General features: G+C 39.7%; 2 protein-coding genes across 4 annotated transcripts; both read right to left on the bottom strand.

The window, feature by feature from the left end:
* Window positions 1–348: 348 nt before the first annotated feature.
* Window positions 349–10,726, bottom strand: LOC131318441 (UDP-glycosyltransferase 87A1-like). 2 transcript variants are annotated; one of them, XM_058348206.1, is made up of 3 exons: window positions 10,130–10,726; window positions 1,289–1,768; window positions 349–921 (listed from the first exon to the last, which is right to left on the bottom strand). In XM_058348206.1, exons 1-3 carry the CDS (start codon window positions 10,605–10,607, stop codon window positions 491–493), a joined length of 1,389 nt encoding a protein of 462 aa, XP_058204189.1. In that variant the 5' UTR covers window positions 10,608–10,726; the 3' UTR covers window positions 349–490. The 2 variants fall into 2 exon arrangements, with proteins under 2 accessions (XP_058204189.1, XP_058204178.1); XM_058348195.1 differs by lacking the exon at window positions 10,130–10,726 and adding an exon at window positions 4,185–4,781.
* Window positions 10,727–12,501: 1,775 nt separating this feature from the next.
* Window positions 12,502–15,857, bottom strand: LOC131318448 (UDP-glycosyltransferase 87A1-like). 2 transcript variants are annotated; one of them, XM_058348244.1, is made up of 3 exons: window positions 15,007–15,857; window positions 13,489–13,968; window positions 12,502–13,059 (listed from the first exon to the last, which is right to left on the bottom strand). In XM_058348244.1, exons 1-3 carry the CDS (start codon window positions 15,503–15,505, stop codon window positions 12,644–12,646), a joined length of 1,395 nt encoding a protein of 464 aa, XP_058204227.1. In that variant the 5' UTR covers window positions 15,506–15,857; the 3' UTR covers window positions 12,502–12,643. The 2 variants fall into 2 exon arrangements, with proteins under 2 accessions (XP_058204227.1, XP_058204217.1); XM_058348234.1 differs by having other exon boundaries at window positions 12,502–13,062; window positions 15,007–15,580.

The following is a 15,857-nucleotide window of genomic DNA, read 5'->3' as shown; positions in this document are numbered from 1 at the left end:
TTTGTATGACGGCAACCCAATTCAACTCCCCAGACCCACAGCTCCCACCTCCCCATGTACACCGTCGCCCCCCCTCCCACGACGGCCTCCACTTCTACCAGTACATGCTCGCCGGTTCCATTGCCGGCACCGTCGAGCACCTCGCCATGTACCCCCCCGGCACCATCAAAACCCGTATGCAAGCACTACGCTCCTCCCCTTCCTGCCCCATAAACCCCTTGAGCCTCCACCAGGCCCTCTCTTTGCTATTAGACCAAACAGTGCTGGTGTAAGAGGCAATCCTGTACCAGGGAAATCATGCACTTGAAACTCCGATACTCCAATGCTCACAAGAACAGAGAAAAATACTTGTAACAAATGGAGTTGTAGCATTTGATCACTAGCTAGTCTTATTTTGAACTTGCAATTTTCGTAAAGATTCTTGCAAATTATAAAAACGGGCTTCAAAACAATGATCCAATCAATCAAAACAAACTACGGAAAATCTGGTTTAACGGTCGTGACGACGCGAAATGTCCTGAATAAAAGCATCAATGGCAGTTTCGGCGGAACCCCCTTTGGAAATCGCTCTTCGGCAAACCTCCTTGAGTTCTTTTGCTCTTCCCCTCATTTCTTTCCCCTCGTCGCTTTCCAAATCCATGAACCGCTGCAACATTTCAGCAATTTCTTCTCTTGTGACCAAGTGTTCTTCCTCACCCATTCCTCTCCTCACTTTCCACCCAATCTTCCAGTCTTCCACTATAGTCTTGGAGTTCGGAACTTGATCCCAGAATATTGGATAAGTGAGGAATGGGATTCCGGCGAAAACACCTTCCTTTGTTGAATTCCATCCGCAGTGAGTCCAAAACCCCCCTACTGAAGGGTGGCATAACACCTTCAATTGGTCACACCATGGCACCAACACCCCCTTGTTTGACAAATCTGCTCAAAACATGGTTTTTATTTTGAATAAAAGGATCAAAAGAAAAACACATCAAACACAATAATAACATATAGACCAAAAAATAGCTACTGAGATGAAATAAAATGGGAAAGATGTAAAACTGTGAGATGAATAAATATTTGTGGAAGCTTAGAAATAAAGTGAAAATTGTTTGGTGGTCGTTTTTATTTCACAACACTCTTCTGAAGTTGTTTTTGAAACAAAAACCCTCATCAGTTTCACATTCATTTATTACGGAATCCAAATTCACAAATAAAGTCTTCTTTTAATTCACAAAATTGATTCTGAAACCAACCACCAAATAGAGCTTTCAAGCTTCTTGTATACTTTTCTAATAGTACTTACCACGACATCCCTCTTTAATCCGTGAAGCATCACCACGCGCCACCCACAAGAACCGAACGCCGCTCATATCCACCCCTGCAATGATTTCATCCATTTGGGTTTTGGAAACTGAAAGGAAACTACCCTGAGAAATGTACAAAACAGAGGATTCAGGCTGAGAATCTAGCCATTGCATGTAGCTGGTTTCACCGTTCTGGGAATCAATAGATAGAGAGGAATTGTCTCCTAATCTGAAGTACGGTATTGATGGACCAATCGAGTATATTGGGGTTGGAATTGCTGCCTTTATGGCGTCGATGGTTTGGGATTCGAGCTCGTAGATTGAAGTGAGTAGAAGATACTGTGCTTTTGGGACTCGTGAAACGGCTTCACAAGCTAAATGCACAGTTTTAAGTCCATCGCCATGGAAGACTGTTGGAAGGTCTGCAATGCGGGTTGGCGGAATTCCTGGTATGTAGTTTACCAGCTCGTTTCCCCGCTCTGTTACATTGCATTAATAAAGTAAGGCCCTGTTTGGATGGTCATAATAGAAAGGTACAATGCATGGAATGAGATTCTTTTCATCATCAGCAATCTAAGATGCCACTAGTGAAACATATATGGCCACGTAATATGTCATATTGTCATTCAAGTAGCTGAAAACTGGATAAATGTGAATCTGATACAAGATGAATGCTGTAAGATTTTTGTACCTAATACAACATGATGGTTTGGCAAGTAGAAACTTCATATTCAACTCAAAAATTTATATTATTGGATAGAAATATTATTTACTACATTATATTAACTCAGAAATGATATTGGTACCGACCTCCTCGGTACCGAAATCGTAGGGACGGCCGCGCCGGGCCGTCTCCGGCCACCGGACGGCCGATCCGAGCCGTCCAAAAATTCTAAAAAAAAAAAACCAGGGGGCCCACGCGGGAATCAACGGCATCCAAGGTGTGTAAGATGCTTGATCCGAGCACCCTTTTTTCGTGTATATATGTATATTCCGCGAATATACATATATACACGAAAAAAGGGTGCTCGGATCAAGCATCTTACACACCTTGGATGCCGTTGATTCCCGCGTGGGCCCCCTGGTTTTTTTTTTTTAGAATTTTTGGACGGCTCGGATCGGCCGTCCGGTGGCCGGAGACGGCCCACCGGCGGCCGTCGGTACGAAATCTCTCCCCCCCCCTTTCTGTACATATAGCACTACTCATATTAACTGATCACCCATTACTTGTAACGAGTGCAAGTAACGTTGGATTGTATTTGTTAACAACATCCCCTATCATGTAGCCGCATTTGAGATCCATAAGTTGTAGCATCTTGTTGTTGGATTGATTATTTGCGATATTTTTGTTGAGTCTCACATCATGGGATGTGATATTTAATTTTAAAATGTGATCTGAAATGAGGTCATACCATCTAAAAAGTAAAAACTATAAGTCCTACAAAATATTGTAGTTGGAGAGGTTGAACATTATGGAGTATTCTTTTTCCAATATTGTATTTATCAACGGGGTAAAGTGGGGTGTTAGTATGTTAGTTCATAGAAGATTCAGAAGCTGTCCATAACCCTGAACCCAAACAATGCCCCCGCTGGGCTCGAACCTTTGCAACTACTGTGGGGGAGGGTGAGAAAGCCGAACCCGGGGACCCTGCCGAGCGGATGCCAAGTGGCCAATCCAGCCATTCATCTCGGAATCAACGGCCCGGATCGAAACATCTTTTTCCTTTTCCTTTCTTTTTTTTAAAAAATCTGTTCGGCACCTTCACATCTGGGCCGTCCAAAACACTTTTGGACGACCGAAATGTGCTCGGCACCCCTGCCAAGCACCCCTGCTTGGCAGGGTCTCCAGGTCCGAGAAAGCCAACTGTGCTAGCCTGGATTCTCTAAACATTATATTAAGTAAGGAGCTATTCTACACTTAAGCAATATGAGATGAATCTAATCATCATTAGATAGTGATCTCACACAATATGTGCAGGCCCCACAGGCATTTGGCTCGACCAAGGTGTGAGAAAATCTGATACACTCTGTTAACTGGGGTGTATATATATTTGAACAACAATTGTGCCCAATTTTGGTTATTTTTGAACTTGGGGTGGATATTTGTACGTATTTCATTTGGGCCCAACTTCTCTCGGGCCTTCGGCAATGAACTGGATTGGACCGTTGGGTTTTTGGGATCATTTTCAGGAATACTATTTTGCTGACAAAAGATGCTGACTTTATAACACCTCAGTAGGGATCATTAGCCACGTCATAAATCATAACCAACGGATATCATTTTGTGTGTCTTCAGAATGCATCTTTGTTGGGAAGAATAATACTAATTTGTTCCAAAAACAGTCAGCAAATATGAATTCGAGGTAAGATTGAAAAAGAACAATGCTAATTAAGGATGTAGATGTCCAAACAATGACGTGGAGACAAACAAATTCTGAACCATCCGATGCACCTGAATCGTATACTTCTTGTGGACCGTACATTGAACTCTTTAGAACACATCTTATCCGAACCAAATATGTGTCCGTTCATCTAGATTCAAAGCATTTTGTATTCTAAAAAATAAAGATAGGAGTGGATCAATTAAGGATCTACGAAAGAGCTACTAGGACCTTCACTTACTAGACAGAAAGCCCTATCCCTATTCCCTTCCTATCTGTTTGCAAAAATTCACGCACAGACCGACACTTATACACCCTAACAGGAGGAGTCGCAAGTGTTTGTGTGTTTTTGTGGCCTTGGCAAAATTAGGTGTGTTCTACTATTTATTTTTTGAATTAAATATAATGTATTGTGATAGAATGATTTGTCTCGTAAAATAAAAAATAAGAACCATAACGGAACCGGCCCTAGTTACTCCACTTGAATTATGGAGTACATAGCAGAAAAGCGCACCTGAGACATCGACAGGGAATTGGCCATTCAGTTTGAGAAGATTAAAGTGATAGTACACTGAGAACACCGACACCGGCTGGGTCCAAAACGAAGCCACCGGAATATCCCTCCGATTCCCGACGCCCACCACCCACGGCAAGTAAGTATCATGAATTATAACGCTTGGCTTCTGCGGCTGCTCGAGCCGTTCCAGCAGCCGCTCGAAGGGCTCTTCCATCTTGGTCAGAACAGCTCTGATGAAACCTGGAAAATCCGCGGCCCGACCTTCCTCGGACGGGACTACGTTAGGAATCGTGGCGAAGCGGATGTTGGCCGGCGGCTTGGGCTCGGAGCTGAGGAAGCCGAGCCACTCCTCCGTCACGACGAAGGAGATTAAGATTTCGTCCCTCTTCGAGGCTAGTAGCTTGCAGAAATTCATCATGGGGTTGATGTGGCCCCTGCCGGGATAAGGCATCCCCACCACGTGGCATATTGTGGTTGGATTATTGTTGGGAACTTCCATTAATTGGATGGGGAATGGAATGGAATGGAAATGGGAGCTAGGGAGAAGCAGAGGAGAGGAAGAAGATGATAGTGTGGACTGTGGAGTAGAGAGCAGTGCGCTTTATCGATTCTCCGGAACGTTGGTTGAAGTGGAGAGAAGAAGACAACAGAAAATTTGGTGGTCCCCCGCACGTGACCAAAGTTTATCGGTTCTATTTTGGGTTGGGCAATCATTAATTTTACAACTAAACGCAAATACTTACATGCACATTCAAAAAAAAAAATGCGCTTCACACATACTGCACTTAGTGCACTGCACGCTTGTTTGTGTGTAGTTGTAGCATTGTTATTTGAGCAAGCGCCAAGATTCCTTTCCTTTATTTTTTGTACATTCCATGACTCCTTTTATCCTTTCTTTTTTGGTTCAATGATTTTGGAAAATGTTACATACCGGTTATCATATTTGGTGATTATGTTCGGATTGTTTACGTAGGCGAATCTCGAGCGTTCAAATTCTTCTCAGAAAAAGTTTTATTAGGATTCAGGTCGTCCAAAACCGAAAAGACGACTGAGATCGTGCAGCTCCGTGAACAACTTATTTACAGCGGCTTCGTGAATAAATCTATCTACACTAAATAATCTGTAGAGATGAACATAGTGATAGACTTGATAATCAATGAATTCTTAAAAAGCATTTTGTAGTAGCTTGATTCTCACTTGCATGTCAATTATCAATGAGTACTGTAACGATCCTAATTTTTGCCCTAATTTTTTTTGAATAAAAATTTATATTTTGAATTTTATTAAATAATTAAACTGACTAGTATATGTCAATAATTTTTTTACCCATATGTTATAATGATCCAAAATTTTTATTAAGTTAAATTATAATTTTATACAAAAAATTATTTTCTTATAAAGTTAGTTAATTAATTATAAATTATACTCTATCTTAGCTTAAATCTAATGTCTTGGTATTCCACATACGCCTTAACATTTTTCACCACCTCCAACCAACTCTCTCATCTCTCCGCCGTCCCTCCCTCTCCTCATCTCTCTCTCCTTTACTTGCTCCCCACACCAAGCCAAACATCCCCCTCTCCTACCTTCTCCTAAGTATATTGAGTAATTGCGTATAAATTTTATGATCTGGATTGAAAGAGATTGATCTCGACGATGCGTGGCCGAGACCGGCCGTTTTTCTCTGTTTTATTTTTTATTTTGGTTGTGAACAGTGAATCCCACGGATGGGTATTGAAAATTTTTTGATAAAATAACACTTTGATCCTCCTAAATTATTTAGTGTACTAGTTTTGGTCCAAATGTATGATATATATTATAATTAGCCCCTAAGATTATTAAAGTTTAAGTTTCTTCGCCATAACCTGTTCTTCTTTTACTACGACTTAAATTTTATAATCCTATCCGTCTGTTCTCTAAGTATATCAAGTGTTTAAAAGTTGAATTTTATGTTCCGAAATGAAACCGAATTGAATTGGTTGTCGCACGGTCGAAAATGGCCATTTCTTTTTCTTTTCTTTTTTTTTCGACGTGGTACAGTAAAACCGGCTCCTGGGTTTCAATTTTATTTTTTTGTAACAACTACAATTTTGTAATACCCGTCCCGGATATTAGAGTATTTAATTCATCCTTTAATTGAAATATATGTTTCGGGGTTGATTTGCATACGATGAAAGTTTGAGGGTCTTATGTGTGACTTAAGGGTGGAGCATAAGTGGCTTATGGTCTCACTTGCATGTGATGATTTTTCCAAGTGGTTTTTTTTTTTGATCCGCATTTTTCCAAGTGGTTGTAACAAATATCCTGGGAAGATATTTCTTCCCTTATTCTTGTCATTCTAACATGTAGAGAGAGAGAGAGAGAGAGAGAGAGAGAGAGAGAGATGTGAGAGGAGAAGAAGAAGAAGAAAAGAGGTAAAGGGAAAGGAAGATTGTGGGTTGTTAACTTGGTAATTCATATTTTTGTGTTTGAATCCATGTTTAAGTTGTTAGATTTCTTGCTTTAGTACTTTGATTCCGTGTTCTAAAATCTAGACTTGAATCTTGTTTATTTTGGTGCTAAGAACTTGAAATCAATTCATGTGTTTGATGATGCTTGAATAGCTCTTTGATTTCTTAGTGTTTGAGCATGTTTTGGTGTAGTTTTGATAAGTGTTAGATGTGTTTTGAGGTGTGGAGAAGGTTGGGTTGTTGAGAACTCGAAAAATAGAGTTTTCTGTGCGAAATCTAGGTTCTACCGGTAGGAGTTGGTCCCTACCGGTAGAAACGCTGTCCAGTGATGTCATTTTTATGTTTTTGGGGTTTCCTACCGGTAGGAAAAATGTTCTGCCGGTAGAGATTGGAAAATCAGCATTTTTGGAAAAATTTTGGACAAGCATAATTTTTTCATTCAGACTCCGTTTTGGGCAAATTTTATATCAAAATTGGTCTACTCGGAACGTACTTTCCATTGGTGGTGGTTTCATGATCTAATTCTAAGCCAATTAAAAGTTATGGCCAAAATAAGACAAATTGGTCATAAGTTTACATACCGATTTCAAGAGTTATTTCGTATTTGAACTTTATGCTTATTTTGGGACACTTCTAGGTGTTGACATGGACATATTTGTATTCGATAGACATCGTTTAGCTTCTTGTTAGCTTTGTAACTTTGTGCCGAGTATTCGTTGAATTCATAACTAACATGAGTTAACTTGTGGCTAGGAAAAGAGCCGGTCTTTCAGGAGGTGCCGAAACCTTAGTTTGGCATACTTCGGTCGACATAAAGGTGAGTGTGTTTGATAGGGATATGTTCAATGGGATATTGCATGGTGGTGTTTGTGTATCATGCTATTTGGGATTTAGCTAATGATATGCATGCTTGTTGGATGTTAATTATACCGCCGAAGGTTTGTGTGTGAGGCACACCATATCGTAAGCCATGCCGCCTAATTATCGGTGGTTGGGAGCGTGGTGTGTGGGACACCACTCCTGGGGTATATGGGTTTGTGGCAGATGTGCCACCGCATGTGTTATGTGTGTGTTATTCGTTTGAGTGCATATGCTGAGTTGGTATGAATTACATTCAATTGAGATGTTCTTTCGGGTATTATAGTATATTATTGAATATATTCTATATCTCACACACTCTGATTTTCCTTTTTGGACTGCCAGGTCACAGGTGATCGTAGAGTTGGTCCACTACCGGTCGACATTTTGGGAACACTTAGATTAGTATAGAGTGTTAATGTTCTTGGTCGAGTTGGTTGTATTGGGTCAAACTCTTACTTTTGCTAAACTCATTTTGTGACTAATGTTGTCAAGTATTTTTTTTTTACTTCAAGTTTGTAATTATCTTAGGTACCTTGTTTATATTAACGTTAGGTCTTCCGCTGGGGTTTTACTCTATTTCTTATTTGGTTGTCATATATGCGTTTGTCTTTTGTGTGGAATGCCACGTGGCCGTGTCGGTTCGGGCCCACTCTGGATGTCATTCCGGGGCGGGGCATGACAAATTTACCCTTTCTAATTTCATTAATATATTATATTGGCCAAACTAATAGTAAGTTCCTCACTTAAAACCTCTTTTAACTTGTAATGCATAATTTTGGCCCATATTATTTTACAAAAATACTAATACAAGTCTAGACTTTCTAGTAATTGAACAAAATTATTATTTTTTATTAATAAAAACTTTCGGTATTAAATTTACTTCTTGGCCACACAAGATTAAGGACAACGGTCCATTCATAAAAAGTTACGTGATTGTCTCATTCATTATTTATTTCAATTATCATTCTGATTGCTTGTTTATTATTCCAACTTTTGATTGATATGTTAGATTGGATCCTAGACACATGGGTTGGTATGCGAATAGAATTCACCTAGATGATACTAAGTAATGGATAAATTGAAAAGTTTTATTTTTAGATTGCCTGCAGGCGGGATTTTGAGATGTGATGAGTTGGATATGATGATTTGGAACTGGCAAAGTAAGCCCAGTGATGATTGATGAATTGAAACTAGCGGGAGTCCAGTGATGAATTAATACTGGCTGGCGTCCAGTGATGATTGTGAAATGGTGAATAAGATAGATGAACCCTAGTTATGTCACCGCATGATAAGCTTACCCATTTGTTGCAGTTATTGGGATGCACGCTTGGTACATAACTTAGGTGTATCTCCGACAGCAAAATGAAGTGATCTCATGGGACGGGACATGGCTAGCGGTTGGGGAGGAAAGATCTCGTGGATGAGATCTTAGATCACACGATAGATTAATGAATAGTAATAAAACAATTTATGTGAAAAATCCTTGTTTTACTTTTTCACATTATTATTATCATGTTGCTTGCTAACTGTAAAGTAAGATGGGTGGTTGGGTTGAATTATTATGCTGGGTGATTTATCACTCACGGATACGTCTGTATCCTGGCAAATCGGTTGCTTCGGCGATCAATTTGCCAGCGGGTGCAGGATTCAATGGTGGAGCAGTTTTGAGACAGGAGGAAGACCAGGAGCGGAGATCGAGTATGCTTGGAATCCGTATTAAGCCTAGAGTCGGCTCTGATGTTAATGTATTTTGATTCAGTAAATCTATTTTGGAATTGTATTGATTAAACCTCTATTTTGGGTAAATTATACTACTGGATTAGCAAAAAAAAATTAAAAGGTATTGTTCCAGAAAAATCAGGGCGTTACAAGTACTGCTATTGGTACCGATGAATACCGTACAAACGACATACCGACGGTCACGCAAGGCCCATTACGAGTCTCGCATGAAATGTTCGGGTCATTCAATAATTTTAAAACAAAAAACCAAATGGGTATCGTGAAAAATCAGCTCAATCCAGTATGTATAGGTGCTCAATTCAAGCTTTTCATTTTTCATCCAATCTTTTCATTTTTTCCGATTTTTACAAAATGGGAAGATCGGATCGAACACTTTCACATATCAGACTTAACTGATTTTTCGCGATGCCCACTCGATTTTTTTTTAATTATTGAACGGCTCGAATTTTTCATGCGGGACCCGTAGTGGGCACCGTGTGACCGGCGGTATGCACAATCGTCGGTCCTGGTATATTTTTCGATTATGAATTTATGTCTTGAGCAATTTGTAGACTTCATTTCGACTTTAATTAGGTCTCATGCTATTGGACTTTGAAAAAAAAAAAAGAAGAAGAAAAAGAAAAAAAGAAGCATAATTTGTTGATTCATTGAGCCGGTTCATGGCTCGACAAAAAGTTACGCTCTTCGTTCCAAATCACCCGTCCGAAATAATAAAACTTGATAACAAAACTACTACTACTTATAATTTTTTATGCCTTGCTCCTTTGGTGATTTGGAGGAATTAATGCCTTCTACCCATTACTGGAGGAAAACTTTATCCAATTGATTATACTAGCTAGAAAACACACATCAAATTAAGTCATGTGCTGTACATATAGCCGGCGAACTAACCTGACACATCGGCCGGAAAGTGGCCATTTTGCGCGAGGAGATCAAAGTGATGGAACACAGTAAACACCGACGCGGGCATGGTCCAAAGCGAAGCCACCGGAATATCCCTCCGATTCCCAACTCCCACCACCCACGGCATCTCGGTATCGTAGATAATAACCCTGGGCTCCGGCGGCTCAAGCCTATCCAGAAGCCGCTCGAAGGGCTCTTCCAGCTTAGTCTGCGCAGCTTCGTAAAACCCGGGGAAGTCGGCGGCGCGGCCTATCTCCGAGGGGAGAACGTTGGGGACGGTGGCGAAGCGGATGTTAGCCGGCGGCGGCTTGGGCTCCGAGCCGAGGAAGCCGAGCCACTCTTCCGTCACGACAAAGGTGATTCGGATTCGGTCCGTTTTGGAAGCTAGCAATTGGCAGAGGCTCATCATCGGGTTGATGTGGCCTCTGCCGGGGTAAGCCATCGCCACCACGTGGCATTCCTCCATTTGTTCCGGCGTGTGTGATTTGTGTGTTATCGCCGGGGAATTAATTTGACGGAGGATTGAAATGGGAGAGAGAGAAGCTCAAGAGGTTTGAAATGGAAACAGAATTCAAATTTTGTGGAGTACCCACTGAAGTTTTGGTATATTAAATAGTACTCTACCTCGGTTTCTAAATAGATATTCGATATGCAAATCTAAACTTTTAAAAAATATTTATTTTTTTGTTAAAAAATTTAAATTTTTTTACCACTTGAAAGAACTTATTGATATCTATTGATTTATAAAAGAAATTCAAAATTTTTAAAAGAAAAAAATACATTTTTAAGAGACTAGGTTTGCAGTTTTGACATTAATTTAAGGACGGATGGAGCAATATCTTTTCCGCAATTTACTAGAGGGAAATGATACTGACACTCTAAAAATTGATGCAGGCACTTCAAAATCAGTGTAACTTCAAAGTCACTTTTCTTTGTTTTTTAGAGTGTCTGCATCAATTTTTGAAATGCTAATATTATTTTCCCTAGCTAGATTCGCATTAAATTTTTTATATGCATGGTGTTAGGAAGAAGCAGCAAAATGGAACTTTGCTTCAGCCGCCGGTGTTGACTTCGGGGTTTTCACGCAGTGGCGTAACACCACTGACTTCCCTATATGTGTGTGTATTATTAGAAGTGTTTAAATGTGAGCGAGAGAAATATAAGACAGCAGGGCGAGAGTCGGGAGCCCCTCGAGGGATTCTCCCCCACCAGTGAGTTGTGTAGAGTGAGCCGAGTGTCTCTTCCTCCATTGTATTTGTATCTATCCATAGTGAAATATCTCTTCTTCCGTGGATGTATCCGATTTTGAAGAACCACGTATATCTTTGTGTTATGTGTGATTGATGTGTGTTATTGTTACCACCCGCTTCCGCTATCCAACCCATGGGACATTCTTCTTGATGAGATAATTTTAGAAAAGTAAGAAATTACGACAAAAAAATCATTAAAGACAAAAATAATACCAAATAGTTGTCCATTTTGTTGTACTACATGAATTTTATCAACTTCGGACCACATTTTTGTACTTCTCTGATTTCTCTCGTCGAGACTAATGATCAATTCCAAATTTAAGAAAAATAACAAGTGTAAATGCTGAAAAATATAGTCACCTCAAATTTGTTTCTTTCTATTTAATAAGTATAGTGGATTATGAAAAATGTTTGCATTATTTCTTAATAAAGAATATCTTGTCCATTATATTTTAAAATATTTCTGCACTAATTAATTTCCTATATGAATGCAAATAATTGTTGAAAATGATGTATCAATATTTTAAACTAGAGAGCGAAAGTAAATTAGGGTTTAGACACGTTGAGGTTTTTTTTTTCAACCTAAAATTAATTGTCAATAAGTGGAGTAGTCTCTAGATTATATTAAGTGAGCTTGGGTGGGCTTAGGTGTGATGTGTGATAAAGTCTAACACTTTCTCCCATATGTAGTCCGAAAGCATATGGAGGTGATCAGGCGATTGACTCGGATGAAGACTCGACCATGTGAGGTGAAGCCACCTGAGACATAACACCGATACCATATTACAATATTGAGGGAAGGAAAGAGAGATTGTATTAATTCAGCTATGTTTGATTGGGTCCTATATATATATATATATATATATATATATATATATATATATATATATATATATATATATATATTATACAAGAGATGGAGTTGGTAACCAGACCAAAAAACCAAGGAAAAAGTACATTAAAAAAGGAAAAATACTAGAAATACAATCATCACAATAATATACTCCATTAGGCATTAATATTGGAAATACGTAACAGGCAGGTGAAAGATCCCTTTCAAGAGTATCATCAGCAGCAGAAATGAAGTACGATGATTGGAAGAGAAATTGATATCTTTCAAACTGAAAAACAGGTAGAACTTATTATATAAGTGAGAGAAATGGTTGCTTATTACGTGAACATTAGTGGTAAGATAATCTCTAGGAATCACTGATCAGAACCGTAGAAAACATATGTTTCAACAATCACGACGTTACGAAATGTCTTGAATAAAAGAATCAATTGCAGTTTCAGCTGAACCTCCTTCGGAAACTGCTCTTCGGCTAATCTCCTCGAGTTCCTTCGCTTTTCTCCTCATTTCTTTCCCCTCATCACTTTCCAAATCCATGAACCGCCGTAAAATACTGGCAATTTCTTCTCTCGTAACCAAGCGTTCTTCATCGCCCATTCCTCTCCTCACTTTCCACCCAATCTTCCAGTCCTCCACAATAGTTTTGGAGTTTGGCATTTGATCCCCAATTATTGGATAAGTGAGGAATGGAATTCCGGCAAAGACACCTTCCTTGGTTGAATTCCACCCGCAATGAGACCAAAACCCGCCTGTGGAAGAGTGGCACAGTACTTTCAACTGGTCACACCATGGCACCACCACCCCCTTGTTTGACAAATCTGCTCAAAAAATGGTTTTTATTTTTGAATTAAAGAATCAAAACAAAAATGTATCAACACAATTACAAAAACTTGGCTAAATAGCAATTGTGATGGAAGAAAATGGGAAATTTGACATGCGAAACTATGAGATGAATAAATAATTGCAGAAGCTTTAGAAATAAAGTGAAAATTGTTTGGCGGTCATTCTATATGATCATGCTCTGCGTGACACTCTTCAGAAATTATTTTCGAAAACAAAAGTTTTTAGAACTTGAAAAGGCCTCTTTTATGTTTTCTCGAACTGTGTTCTTGTCCAAGAAATTGTGAAAAGACAAGTTTTGAAGGCCTCAACCCATAAAGTTTTTAGAATTTTGCCTGACTGATTCTGAAAACAACAACCAAACAGAGCTTTCGAACTTATTAGATACTTGCTCTAATAGTCCTTACCACCACATCCCTCTTTGATCCGAGAAGCATCATCTCGCGACACCCAAAAGAACCGAACGCAGCTCATATCAACCCCTGCAATGATTTCATCCATTTGGGTTCTGGAAACAGAAAGGAAACTACCCAGAGAAATATACAAAACGGAGGATTTGGGGTGAGAATCCAGCCATTGCACGTAGCTGGTTTCACAGTTTTTGGAATCGGTAGACGCAGAGGAATTGTCCCCGAGTTCGTAGTAAGGTACTGATGGACCAATAGAGTATACCGGGGTTGGAATTGCTGCTTTTATTGCGTCAATGGTTTGCGATTCGAGCTCATAGATTGAAGTGAGTAGAAGATACTGTACTTTTCGGACTAGCGAAAGGGCTTCACAAGCTGTGTGCACAACATCAAATACTTTGCCGGAGAAGACTGCCGGAAGATCTGCAATGCGTGTTGGTGGAATTCCTGGTATGTAGTTTACCAACTCGTTTCCTCGTTCTGTTATATTTATGCAAAATAAGTGAGGCCTTGTTTGGATGGTCAGAATAGAAATGTGCAGTTCATGGAATGAAATTCTTTTTATAAGCAACCTTAGATGCCATTTAATGAAATATTTATGGCCATGTCATTCAAGCAATTGAAGTACTCGTGAATCTGATAAGGGACACTAAGATTTTTTCACCAATTACAAAATGGTCCGGCTCTAGTTGTGCTCTCATTTTAAACAAGCAACTCATCACTAGGTATCGAACTCTAGCTCACACGCCCCACATGTATTTGGATCAATAGGTATATAAAGTTCCTCATGCATTTTGCTACGTGTACATAGTTATATGCACTGATTCAAATGTGTCTGCAGTCATCCAATGTACACAAACCCCACATACAAGAAGTGCGTGATTACAATGAGAGTTAGCACATTGTGATATTCTCAACTATCAAGATCCCGTAAGTTACAACCTATGTCAAGTTTTACCAAATCAATGGAACATAAGCACTGAAGCAGAAAGGAAATTAATGCGAAGACAGTGGAGAAATTAAGGAATTTAATTTAATTTAATGTTATTTTTTTAAATTCATCGAAAATTCTAGTCCAGAAAAGTCATACGACATCTACAAAGGAAATCCATAATATATAGCAAAGAGCTAAAACCTACATGACCATGACCAAAACATCACTGAACAATATTCAGAAATAGTGGTTGCCATACTATGAGAAGACGAACAAGCTCCAACGATAGAACAGTAGGCACAAATGGAAACCCTAAAACCCCTCCATGTGTACAGCCACAAAAAGCAATAAATCTCCCACTAATGGGAGAGAAGAAACCAAAAAGTAGGAAGCTCAAGGAACTTTCCAAGAAGCAGTAAATTAAACTCTCATAAATGACCGTGAAATTTTTCACGATCATTCATGGAACCGGATATTTGAAGAATATTTGTAGCCGAATCTGTGTTCACTTATGGGACAAAATCCTATCCCTGTTCATCTCTTCCCCTTCTATACTATACTATATGTAACAGAATTAAACGCACCTGAAACATTAATTGGGAAGTGGCCATTTTGTTTGAGGAGATCAAAGTGATAGAACACTGTGAACACGGACATCTGCTGGGTCCAAAACGACGCCACCGGAATATTCCTCCGATTCCCGACGTCCACCGCCCACATCAAGTACGTATCGTGCATTATAACGCTCGGCTTCTGCGGCCGCTCAAGCCGTTCCAGCAGCCGCTCGAAGGGCTCTTCCATCTTGGTCAGAACAGCTCTAATGAAACCCGGCAAATCCGCAGCCCGACCTTTCTCGGACGGGACTACGTTAGGAATCGTGGCGAACCGGATGTTGGCCGGCGGCTTGGGCTCGGAGCTGAGGAAGCCGAGCCACTCCTCCGTCACGACGAAGGTGATTAAGATTTCGTCCCTTTTCGAGGCTAGTAGCTTGCAGAAGTTCATCATGGGGTTGATGTGGCCTCTACCGGGATAAGGCATCGCCACCACGTGGCATATTGTGGTTGGCTTGTTGTTGGGTTCCATTAATTGGATGGGGAATGGAAATGGGAGGGAGAAGCAGAGGAGAGGGTGTGGGGTATGCAAAGCAGAGTGCTTATGGGTTTGCAGAATAGGATTGATATGTCAATCTATATATGAAAACTATCGACGAAAGAAAAATAAACGGTTCAGATTTACAATACTTTTGCTTTGTATGAAACTTGTGAAAAAGAAGAGAATGAAAGGAAAACTTAAAAAAATAATAAAATCTCTCCCATTATTTGGTTTGGGAGAAAGAGAAAATAGAAAAATTTAGAATTTTGCACAATACAATTTTCCTCCAACTTTTCTCCCATTATTTTCCTTTCTCTGATTTTCCCCCATCCATCTTCCACAT

Source organism: Rhododendron vialii, chromosome 1a, assembly GCF_030253575.1.
Source record: "Rhododendron vialii isolate Sample 1 chromosome 1a, ASM3025357v1".
Classification (NCBI taxonomy): Eukaryota; Viridiplantae; Streptophyta; class Magnoliopsida; order Ericales; family Ericaceae; genus Rhododendron; species Rhododendron vialii.
The sequence above is the reverse complement of the archived record's forward strand: the minus strand, read 5'-3'. Positions and strand labels throughout refer to the sequence as shown.

What these genes read in the sequence shown, in the direction of transcription:
- LOC131318441 (XM_058348195.1), bottom strand. Translation starts at nt 4,686, where the DNA reads ATGGAAGTTCCCAACAATAATCCAACCACAATATGCCACGTGGTGGGG. An exon ending in ATTCCCTGTCGATGTCTCAG is followed by an intron (nt 1,769 to 4,184) that starts GTGCGCTTTTCT and finishes GCAATGTAACAG; the next exon opens with AGCGGGGAAACGAGCTGGTA. An exon ending in GATTAAAGAGGGATGTCGTG is followed by an intron (nt 922 to 1,288) that starts GTAAGTACTATT and finishes TGTTTTGAGCAG; the next exon opens with ATTTGTCAAACAAGGGGGTG.
- LOC131318448 (XM_058348234.1), bottom strand. Translation starts at nt 15,505, where the DNA reads ATGGAACCCAACAACAAGCCAACCACAATATGCCACGTGGTGGCGATG. An exon ending in CTTCCCAATTAATGTTTCAG is followed by an intron (nt 13,969 to 15,006) that starts GTGCGTTTAATT and finishes TAAATATAACAG; the next exon opens with AACGAGGAAACGAGTTGGTA. An exon ending in GATCAAAGAGGGATGTGGTG is followed by an intron (nt 13,063 to 13,488) that starts GTAAGGACTATT and finishes CCATTTTTTGAG; the next exon opens with CAGATTTGTCAAACAAGGGG.